The sequence below is a fragment of the Microtus pennsylvanicus genome, chromosome 1 (genome assembly GCF_037038515.1).
Source record: "Microtus pennsylvanicus isolate mMicPen1 chromosome 1, mMicPen1.hap1, whole genome shotgun sequence".
NCBI lineage: Eukaryota > Metazoa > Chordata > Mammalia > Rodentia > Cricetidae > Microtus > Microtus pennsylvanicus.
In genome coordinates this window covers 144,970,351-144,980,831 of record NC_134579.1, presented here as the reverse complement: position 1 = coordinate 144,980,831, position 10,481 = coordinate 144,970,351, and the positions used below count along the sequence as shown (strand labels likewise).

The 10,481-nt window shown below is 51.6% G+C and overlaps 1 protein-coding gene and 1 non-coding gene across 3 annotated transcripts; both read right to left on the bottom strand.

Annotated features, from left to right (window-relative positions):
• Positions 1-225: 225 nt before the first annotated feature.
• Nop53 (NOP53 ribosome biogenesis factor) lies at positions 226-8,922 on the bottom strand. 2 transcript variants are annotated; one of them, XM_075991409.1, is made up of 13 exons: positions 8,683-8,922; positions 8,254-8,318; positions 5,320-5,428; positions 4,477-4,676; positions 4,081-4,151; positions 2,467-2,562; positions 2,063-2,167; positions 1,782-1,976; positions 1,408-1,583; positions 1,236-1,302; positions 705-781; positions 547-603; positions 226-283 (listed from the first exon to the last, which is right to left on the bottom strand). In XM_075991409.1, the coding sequence occupies exons 1-13, from the start codon at positions 8,904-8,906 to the stop codon at positions 277-279; spliced, it is 1,449 nt and encodes a 482-aa protein (XP_075847524.1). In that variant the 5' UTR covers positions 8,907-8,922; the 3' UTR covers positions 226-276. The 2 variants fall into 2 exon arrangements, with proteins under 2 accessions (XP_075847524.1, XP_075847532.1); XM_075991417.1 differs by lacking the exon at positions 226-283 and having other exon boundaries at positions 543-603.
• LOC142842849 (small nucleolar RNA SNORD23) lies at positions 1,087-1,195 on the bottom strand. Its single transcript, XR_012909506.1, has one exon. It is a non-coding gene; the product is annotated as a small nucleolar RNA SNORD23 (small nucleolar RNA).
• Positions 8,923-10,481: the final 1,559 nt, after the last annotated feature.

The following is a 10,481-nucleotide window of genomic DNA, read 5'->3' as shown; positions in this document are numbered from 1 at the left end:
AGGTGTGGCTCAGTGGTAGAGCCCCTGCCTAGAATCCCCCAGTGAGGGGCTGGGGTGTGGCTCAGTGGTAGACCACCAGCAGAGCTGTGGTCTGCATACATTCAGCACTGGTGGCAGGCTCTGCTGGAGAGGGGTTGTACCAAGGACTGGGACACAGTGGAGGGACAGACATGGGGTGAATGTTTGGAGAAGACACTGCTTGTAAGAAGAAAGTAACAAGATGCCTGGGCTGGTCATAGCACTTTATTGAGGGGCGGGGCTCCAATATCTCCTCTGCTACAACCTGAGGAAAGAAGGCAAAGTTGAGGTGAATGAGTGCAGGAGCATGCCTCAATGCCTCTTCTGGTTTGGGGCTTCTATACCCTTGGGCACCACACCCTCTCCACCCCTACTCTAGATTCCTGGACCCCCACCAGTTGACCAGTCAGAGGGTTTGAGAAGGGCTCCGGAACTGGCAGCTTTCAGAGGGAAGGAAGACTACTGTGGGGCAAGCAAGTCAAAGGCACAGGATGCCGGGTAAGCCTCACATAGGAGAACCTCACTTACTGTATCTCGCGGAAGGCCCTCTTCTCCACCAGCTTCACTTTGAATTTCCGCTTGAACCTGGAAAAGGGGCAAGCATGGTGAGCATCCCTTATATCATCGCATGGTGAGGAAGGGTCATGTCAGTCCCCTCCCATCCTTCCCATTACAGCAGGTCTTACTTGGCTCGTTCCCGGGGCTCGATCATATTTCTTTTCTGAAAGCTCTTGAACCTGTCCCGGAGAATGTTACCTTCTGGCTGGGGGACAGAGGGCAGAAAGACTTTACAGCAGGGCCTGGGAAAAAGAAGGCAGGTCCTAGACAGCGCTGGGATCCAGGGGGAGCTCAGTGTTGTATTGGCGTCAATGTGTGCTATTCTGTCGAGGCTCAGAGGACAAAAATGCAAAACTAGGGCTGCAAAACTGGAGCCTCAGTGCCAGGCCAGGCTCCGAGGCAGAGCTTGAGGGGACTCACGAGGACTGATATGACCGGCTAGGACAAAAGGCCTTCTGAGGGTCAGAGGCTCACACCAGAACATCCACCCCAACCCTACCCCCGACCCTGTGCCCTCAGACCCCAGGCAATGGCTCAACCGGCCCAGCCCAGGGCAGCCATGGTGTCGCCCACAGCCCCAGAGGGCACGGGGAGCAAGGATGGTTGTCATCACTGGGCACAGGGTCTCCACAGCACCCTGCCACCCTCATGGAAAGTACCTTCAGCGTCCTGAGTGAGCCAGACAACTCAGAGCTGAGCTGCACATCAATGTCAGGGTCCTGGTACCTGCAACAGGGTTGAGGACACTCAGGGGTTTGGCTCTGATAGGGCTAGGGAAGTACAATGTAGCCTGGAGACCTCCATTTCCCAGCACACTAGCCCGGGCCTCACTTGAGCCGCCCCAGCCTGCGGGGCTTGTCAGCCTCGGCCAGTCGCCGCATGCGCCGCTGCTCCTTCCGCCGTGCCAGCTCTGCCAGTCTCCGGGCCACCTGGGCCTTGATCCCACGCAGTCTGAAAAGCTCCTGATGCTGAAGCCGGGCTGCCCGCAGTGCAGCCTGCTGCACCCTCTGGGAACAGAGATTAAGAGCTCACTCAGCCTAGTGCTTTCTCCATCCAAGACCCCTTCAATGGCCCTGGGATCAGGTCACGCAACAGCTGATTGTCTTATTAACACCTCTGTCTGAGGGCCCTGGAAGGTGGTGCCAAGAGCCCTGTGCTGAACGAGAAGGTCCATGGCCAACATGAGCCCACAAGGTGGTGCTCACCAGCTTGCGAGCGGCCTTCTCCCGCCGCCGTTGCTGCTCTGTCTTCTTCTCCATCCTCTTCTCAGCACCAGCAGGGCCAGGGGGGGAGGTCTCATCGGTCCCATCATCTGTCTCTGGCCGCTCAGTGCAGCCTGGCTCATCCTCGCCATCAGACTCCTCCAGCAGTCCCTCACACATCTCCCGAAACACAGACTCCTAGGGAGCACGGTGATCAGCAAGTGGGGGTGGGTGGGGCGCAGGAGGGGAGTTACAGGTGGCAACAAATGGTGGATGGGGCTCACCTGGGTGGCAGCTTGCTCTGTGGTGGGCAGGGCCAGCTGTCGCTCCAGCTTTTCTGCTTCTTTCTCACGCTGCAGCTCCACCTCGTGGGCCTCTCGAAGCAGGGCCTGGGCAGGGGTGAGAGTTCAAGGAAAATCTAAGTGTCAGGACTGCCCTTCTGACCCCACCCTCTGCCTGGGCCTCAGCAGGGGTCCCAGCAGGCACAGCAGAGCCACTCTCTCTCCCCCTCACAGCATGCTGGGCTCTGGTTAGATGGTCTATTCCCTGAACAGGCAAGTTCCAAAGATGGAAGGGAAGGGGGCCAGAGCTAAGGGGAGAAGGAGCTGTGGGGCAGGGCTGAGGAGAACAAGGACTCCAAACACTGACACCTGCACGTAGTTAGGCCAGACACCCACTCCACACATACCTGGTGATCTTCAAAGGTTGGGTTGTAAGAGGCTCCGGCAGGAATCACCTCTACTGCAGGCACCTGGGAGGGTTTGACGTGGAGGCGTGGTGGTCGCTGGAGAAAGAGAAGACCAGGGAGGCAGGATGAACAGTCAGGCCACCCCTAAAATGCCTACACTGAATCTCCAAGACCAGTGTGACAATATTAAGAGGTGGGGCCTGATGAGGTAGGCCTCAAGAGGACTGAATTTTTGTTTTGAGACAGGGTTTCTCTGTGTAACAGTCCTGGCTGTCCTAGAACTCACTTTGTAGACCAGGCTGGCCTCGAACTCACTAAGATCTGCCTGCCTCTGCCTCCCAAGTGTGGGAGTTAAAGGCGTGTGGCACCATCACCCAGTGAGGACTGACCCTGCACCCTTTTCTGTGCCCAACCTTCCACCATATAAGGACACAAACCAGGCCCACTCCCCTCCCAGATTTCTGGCTGGGGTACGGGAGGAAGAGCTCCATCTGCCTATCTCAGGGTTCCCCTGTGGAGATACAAAGGATCAGGAGATGGAACTCTCCCACATGGGATGCCCTAGTGGAGGCTACAGGCTGACCAGCCAGCTACAGGACCTCACACCCTACACAAGGGACACCTGCCCTTGGGGTGAGCAAGCTCCCCAGACAGGGCTTTGCAGGCCTCTCCTATGACAAGTCACAAGGCCATTAAGGGAGAGGGGGCATTTGCAAACACACGTGCCACGATCTGGATGGTCTACAAGCTTACAAGCACACTGCCGTCTTTGGCTGTGCTGTGGACCTTCTGCTGTCACAGCAAGGTATGGGTGACAATTCTAATGCCACAGGGTCCAAAAGTACTCAGAGGACACAGAACAGAAAATCCAGGGCCACCCAAGATCTTCCAATGGAAATCTCAGGTAACCAGAGTGTCCTCTACATCAAACGTTTTTGCCCACTGCAACTTGTCTCTTCCTTGGTATAGGACCTATACTGAGTGGTCCCCTAGTAGCCCAATCTCTCCCTCACCAGACCCTGTGAGTTCTACAGCTACTGCCTTAGGACTCTGCCCCCCATGCACACATGCTGGCTCAGGGCCCACTGCACACTCTTGGTTGCAGGGGTCTCTGGCCCTGCTCTGCCAATAGCTGACTTGCTCCTCTGGTCTCTAGCCCCAGGGGCTTTTCTCCAGCAATGGCTCCTGGCCTTCCTGAAGCCTGTCCCCAACCTATATTTCCTAGAAATATACAACACACGGACATAAAGGATGAGGTTTCCTCCAGTCCCTCAGGGAGCTATGTAAGTACCACCCCAATATTGCTGAGACAACACAGCAACTGGCTCCAGAGCTCAAGAGACGGCCACAAAGCAACCTCCAACCCGCAGTGCCAGCAGTTTTCAGGCATTGCTTCTTTAACCTGCACCTCCCCAGCTGTCCTAAGCAGGCTGTCACCCACACTCTACAGTTAGAGGAAGGAACGGAGGCTCAAGTGAGGCTACCTTCCCGAGGTGAGACACCATGGGAGCTACGACAGAGACAAAGGTCACTAGGATGACAGGCTCGGAGGTGGGGATGGAGATCACCCAGTAGCTACCCTCCCTAACCCACTGCCTGCCTGTGCAAACTTACCCTCACGCCTTTCTTCTTGGTCTGCTCCAGAAAAAATTCATCTTGACCAACCAATGGCTTATCCAGAGGGTCTGCAGAGAGAGAGCAACTGCAGCGGGCTTTCTCCAGGGACCCTTCCCATCCCTCTCCACTGCAAAAAATCACACTGAAATCCAGGCCAGGGAAGATGCTCAGACCCCCGTGGCCTCAAACCACATCTAGGTGGGATTTGGGAAGTGGGGGAAGATAGAAGGCTGAGGTGGAAGCCCCCACAAGCAGAAAAGGGTGGCATTGAGGACCTCAGACCCCTGTTGGAAGACTGTCACACCAACACATGTAGTGTATGCCCTTGACTGCCATATTCTTGAACAGTATACAATATGTATACAGTGTACAAATCAGAGCAGAATCACTCACTGTTTGGGTTCCAGAGGTCATAGAAGGGCCGCTCAACGATGTCTTGCGGCCCAGGTTTGACCTTTGGTGCAGGAGGGCTGAGGAGCCGGGCCTGGGCCTTGCGCACCTCCCTGGGCAGCTCTCCCTGCTTTGCCAGCTTCTCCCATAGCTCCTTCTTCCGTCTGAGCTTCTTGGCATTGGGGACCTGGTGTGCGAGGATGCTGGATAAGGGGAGAGTGGCATCTGATAAGGTGACAGCTGAGCAGTGGCCAGCCCCTTCCAACTAGGCTCTTCCTGCCTCAGCAGCCTTTCTCTTGTCTACCTCAGAGTTGTCTCCTTGTGAAATGGCTCAACGCACACCTCATGCCCACTACTTCAAGTGGATCTGAGCATTCAGAATATCACATCTCCGGGCTGGAGAGATGGCTCAGTGGTTAAGAGCATTGCCTGCTCTTCCAAAGGTCCTGAGTTCAATTCCCAGCAACCACATGGTGGTTCACAACCATCTGTAATGAGGTCTGGTGCCCTCTTCTGGCCGGCAGACATACACACAGACAAAATATTGTATGCATAATAAATAAATATTTAAAAAAAAAAAAAAGAATATCACATCTCCCACACTCCACCTCAGGGCAGCCTAGCCTGCTAGCCTATTCTCTTCTATGACAGACACTAAGCCCGAATCTCCTGTGCCCTGGAGCCTCTCTACCCAACAGCCCCTAGCTGGTCCAAGCTACCCTGTTGCCTTGGTACTAGGGCTGAATCCTCTAAGACACTCTCCACCAACCCAGTGGCCTCCCAACTGCCACCATCACCCCACCTTCCTAAACAGAGTCTTTAGGGCCCAGAGCCGGAGGGACTCACTCTTTGGGAGCGGGGATCTTAGACTGATTCTCAAGGGTAAGGTCAACCCGTAAGGGTTTCTGGAGACGTTGTGACTTCTTCTGGACCCAGGTCTTCTTCTTGCTCCGTTCTGCAGCAGAGAACAGTCCTCACCTTAGGCCTCCCCATCTTCATAAACCAATCCTTGACTTCAGGTCAACTGGGGCTGCAGCCCAGACTATCCAGCACATAACCTAATTCCCAGACTGTTCTTGTTCACCTACAGGGAAGATCCCAGAAGCCCAGATCTGACCCACCCAGGGCCAAGATCAGCAAGAGGCAGGCCTTGTGATGGGGACTAAGTCCCCACAGACCCATCTGGAGGGACTCAGAGACACAGCAGGGAAAGGACCTCAGAACTAACTGGGAAGAGGGCAGGCATCCAGGGACACTGAGACTCAAGGAGGACCTGCTGTGGCCATCTCTCAGCACTCTTGCTTTCTACTTCCAAAGGCCACTGGGAAAGGAAGAATTCTACTGCTAGCCTTTAATCCTTTTAATCCCAGCACTCAGGAGGCAGAGGCAGAAGCACACCAAGGAGACCACGTATGGTGGTATATACCTGAAATACTAAACTCTGGGGGCTGAGGCAGGAGGATTGAGTCTTTGGCCAGCCTGAGCTAGACAGAGAGAACCAGGGGATGGGATGTAGCAGTGGCAGAGCGCCTGAGGAGCACAGGGCCCTGGGATCCGTCACAGCACTGCCAACAGTAACAGCAGCAGCAAGACAGCATGAAAAACTGAGTGCCGGACTGGAAGCCTGGCGACCTGACTTCAATCCCTGGAACCAGGGTAGAAGGAGAGCTGACTCCTACATGCTGTCTTCTGACAATATGCGTGCTATGGCACGTGAACAAAAACACACAGAATAAATGTAAGAACAAAAACTTTCTTTAGGGATAAAACTCTGTAGCTTGAGCCGGGTGGTAGTGGCTCACACCTTTAAACCCAGCACTAGGGAGGCAGGAATAGGCAGTTCTCTGTGAGTTCAAAGCCAAGTTGGTCACAAACAGAGTTCTAGGACAATCAGAGCTGTTTACACAGAGAAATCCTCCTATCTCAAAAACAAAAACAAAATAAAATAAAATTTAAAAAAATCTTTGTAGCTTGGCCCATTGACCCCTACCTGTAATCCAAGTACTTGGGAGGCTGAGAAAAGGATGTGAATTCTAGGCCAGTTTACGGAGTGACCCTTTAGCTAATTTGGGTACAGAGTGAGACCTTGTTTCATAACAAAAACAAGCCAGGCGGTGGTGGCGCACGCCTTTAATCCCAGCACTCGGGAGGCAGAGGCAGGCGGACCTTTGTGAGTTCGAGACCAGCCTGGTCTACAAGAGCTAGTTCCAGGACAGGCTCCAAAGCCACAGAGAAACCCTGTCTCGAAAAACCAAAAAAAAAAAAAAACCAAAAAAAAAACTTAGAAATCACTTAGTTAAGCATAAATAAGCCAGATTCAGAAAGATAAACACCATGTTTTCCCTTATATGTAGAACCTAGATTTAAAACTACATGCATAGGCCTAGCTGTGGTGGTACACGCCTTTAATTCCAACAGAGACAGATTTTGGTGAGTTCAAGACCTGCAAGTTGCAGGCCAACAAGACGGAATACTAAAACCTTGTACCAAGAAAGAAAAACAAACCAACCAACCAACCACACCAAACCAACGCCCACTTGTCACAAAATTAGAAAGGGAACTGTGGGACCGGAAAGAGACCAGAAAGACGTTAGGGTTTAGCAGTCATACACACCCAGTGTTTGCAGATGACGGTGTGTGTGTATGTGTGTCTGTGTGTGTGCCCAGTACTCCCATGGAGGCTCACAACCGTCTCTAACTCCAGTTGCAGAAGATCTGATGCTCTCTTTTGATCTCTGGGAGCACCAGGCACACATGTGCCATACATATACATGTAGGCAAACCACTCATATACATAAATAAATTTGTTAAATTTTTTAGACAGAAAACAAAAGGGAGAACTATCAGAAGGGAACCCGCTAAAGAAGTAGGGAGGGTGGCGGGAAAGGGAGTAAACAAGAATAAAGTATGGTGACATTAAGTCATCATGATGAAGCCCACTTCACTATATGCTAATGTAAAAGTGAGCTTAAAAAGTTCCTGTGCCCCCATGCAGCTTCCCTAAAAGGATCTTCTGACTCACGTTGTGAATATTTGCTAGCGAAACTCCCAGCTTGCTCTGCAAAGCCACTGGCTATCCTGGTTGGCCAGGCACCAGCTTGTTTTCAGTGCCTGCTGAATCACTTTTGAGTGTTTTTCTGCCACACTGGTGAAAGCCCCAATGAATCATCAAAGCAATCCCTAACTTGCCCTTGTCTTTGTGTCTCAGCAGGTCCAAAACCAAGTTCCTAGGGCCAGTTTGTCAAGACACGTTTCCTACCTACTGGCCAAAGCAGATCTCACTGTGTAGTCCTGGCTGCCTCTGCCTCCCGAGTGCTGGGATTAAAGGGGTGGATTAGCACACCTGCCATCATGCCCTTTTAAACAAGGGACTGAGGGATACAGCTCACTGATATTTGCCTAGCCACGTGTGAGGCCTGGGTTCAATCTCCAGAGGAAAAAAAAACAAACAAGAAGATTTCTTTTCTTTTCTTTTTTCTTTTTGTTTTTTCAAGACTGAGTTTCTCTGTAGCTTTGGAGCCTATCCTGGAACTTGCTCTGTAGACCAGGCTGGTCTCGAACTCACAGAGATCCACCTGCCTCTGCCTCCCAAGTGCTGGGATTAAAGGCCTGCAGAACCACCGACCAGAAACCAGGCTGGTCTTAAACAAAGGCAATCCCCCTGCCTCTGTCTCCCAAGTGCCACCACATTCCCCTAAAATGCTGGCTTTTTAAATAATGGCGTCAATATAGATCTCTTGTGATGCAAGACTCACACAAGATCACAAACGCACTCCTTACCTTTTTTCTTGGATCCAGTGTCCACGAAGAAGAGCTTTTCATTTGGTGCCTCGGCCAACAAGCCACTGAAAAATAAGAATGCAGACCATTATCTAATATAATGCTGGGAAGACAAAGACCCTTCTAAGGTGCGGCCCAATTCTCTGGGTCCATTCCAACACCTCCTCAAACCCTGGGATCCAGGAAAACTGAAGCTTGGTATGTCTACACACTGTCAGGCCATCCAGAGCGGCCCGGAGAGACCCTATGTCAAAATTTAAAAATAAGCCTAAAAGACATTTAAACTTTGTTGGAATTTCTGTAAACTTTATTAAAAGACAGCACTAGTAAGTCTATGACCCCGAAATCCCCCGGAGCCGGAAGTCCCCTGCCGGTCTCGTACCAGGCCGCAATGAGCGAGCCCAAGCTAGCGGTCCCCGCCCCACGTACCCGGTCGTGCGCTCCTGCAGCCGCACGTCGTCTAGGAACTGGTCTACCTCTAGCCCCAGCGGCTCCTCAGCGAGCCTCCTCCAGCCGCGTTTCTTGTTTCTGGGGCCCCGCCGCCGCCGCCTCAGAGCCGGATCCACCGAGGTGGGCCGCAGCCCAAGGAAGCCAGAGTCCGCATGGCTTTTCGAGCCGCGCTTCTCACCGCCGCTGCTACTTCCCGCCGCCATCTTCTTAAAGGAAGAGCTCGGTCGCTCAAACTCTGATATCCGGTTTGGAGTGTCCGCAACGCACTAGACGTATATCATGACGCACTTCCTGTTGCAACCATCTTGGTAAAGTGTAGTATTCTAAAGAGGTGGAGGAAGGCTATCTTGGTAAAGGATAAATGGTTTCTCTTCCAGGCTTTTGTCTTTTTTAAATTTTTATTCTCGGCCGGACAGTGGTGGCGCACGCCTTTAATCCCAGCACTTGGGAGGCAGAGCCAAGCGGATCTCTGAGTTCGAGGCCATCCTGGTCTACAAGAGCTAGTTCCAGGACAGGCTCCAAAGCTACGGAGAAACCCTGTCTCAAAAAACCAAAACAAAAAAAAAAAAAAACTTTTTTATTCTTATCTTATGTACATTGGTGTTTTGCCTGCATGTAGTTCTGTGCGAGGGAGTCAGATCCCTCCCCTGGAACTGTTATAGGCAGTTGTGAGCATGTGGGTACCGGGAATTGAACCCTGGTCCTCTAGAAGAGCGGTCGGTGCTCTTAACCGCTGAACCATCTCTCCAGCCCATTTTTTTTTTTAAAGTCCACATGTAGTCCAAGAAAGCTAAGAACTCTCAGGGTAGTACAAGATGACCTTGAATTCCTGATCCTTCTGCCCTCGCCTACTGCCACCCTACCAAGCTCCAATGTTTGCAACTTGGACAAACATTCTGACCTGTGGAGAGTAGGCTGTGTAGATTCTTTTTTTTTTTTTTTTTTTTTTTTTTTTTTTTTTTTTTTTTTTTTGGTTTTCGAGACAGGGTTTCTCTGTGGTTTTGGAGCCTGTCCTGGAACTAGCTCTTGTAGACCAGGCTGGTCTCGAACTCACAGAGATCCGCCTGCCTCTGCCTCCCGAGTGCTGGGATTAAAGGCGTGCGCCACCACCGCCCGGCTGGCTGTGTAGATTCTTGGGTCTCGCTCTGAGCAATATACCTTTCCCGCTGTTCTGAAATTTTGCTCAAGCTATTTGTTTTTAATTCTTTGACAAATTTCATATGTTACCTTGGCCATTTTTACTTGCATCGCCTGTATAAATCACCTTTGCCACTCCTGCTGCCCCGCTCTTCTTCCCAGCAGTCTCGTCTCTCATGTCTTCTTTCGTTATACACGGGATTTATTAAGATTGTTTGTATGAGCTTGAGATGAGTGAAAGGTTAGTCACTAGATCAAAGTCAACTATGAGCGCCTACACCACTGGAAGACATCACTCCTCCCCAAACAGTAATACCATAGGGGTGGAGTCGGGTCAATTTCTCTTTAACTTTATTAAAGAAGATGCTGGACATGGGACTGCCAAGAAGACTCAGGTAAAGGCTGTTGCTGACAAGCCTGGTGGCCTGAGATTAATCCCCAGAACCCATATGATGGAAGCAAAGAGCCAACTTCTGCAAGCAACTTCACAACCTTCACAGGGCATGCTGTGGGGCATGTTTGCTTACACACACACACACACACTAAAAAAAAGCTGGTAGTCATGATTCTAACCCTATCTACTCAAGGCAGGAGGATCACGTGATCATGGGCCATCCTGTACTGCAGAGTGAGTTCCAGTA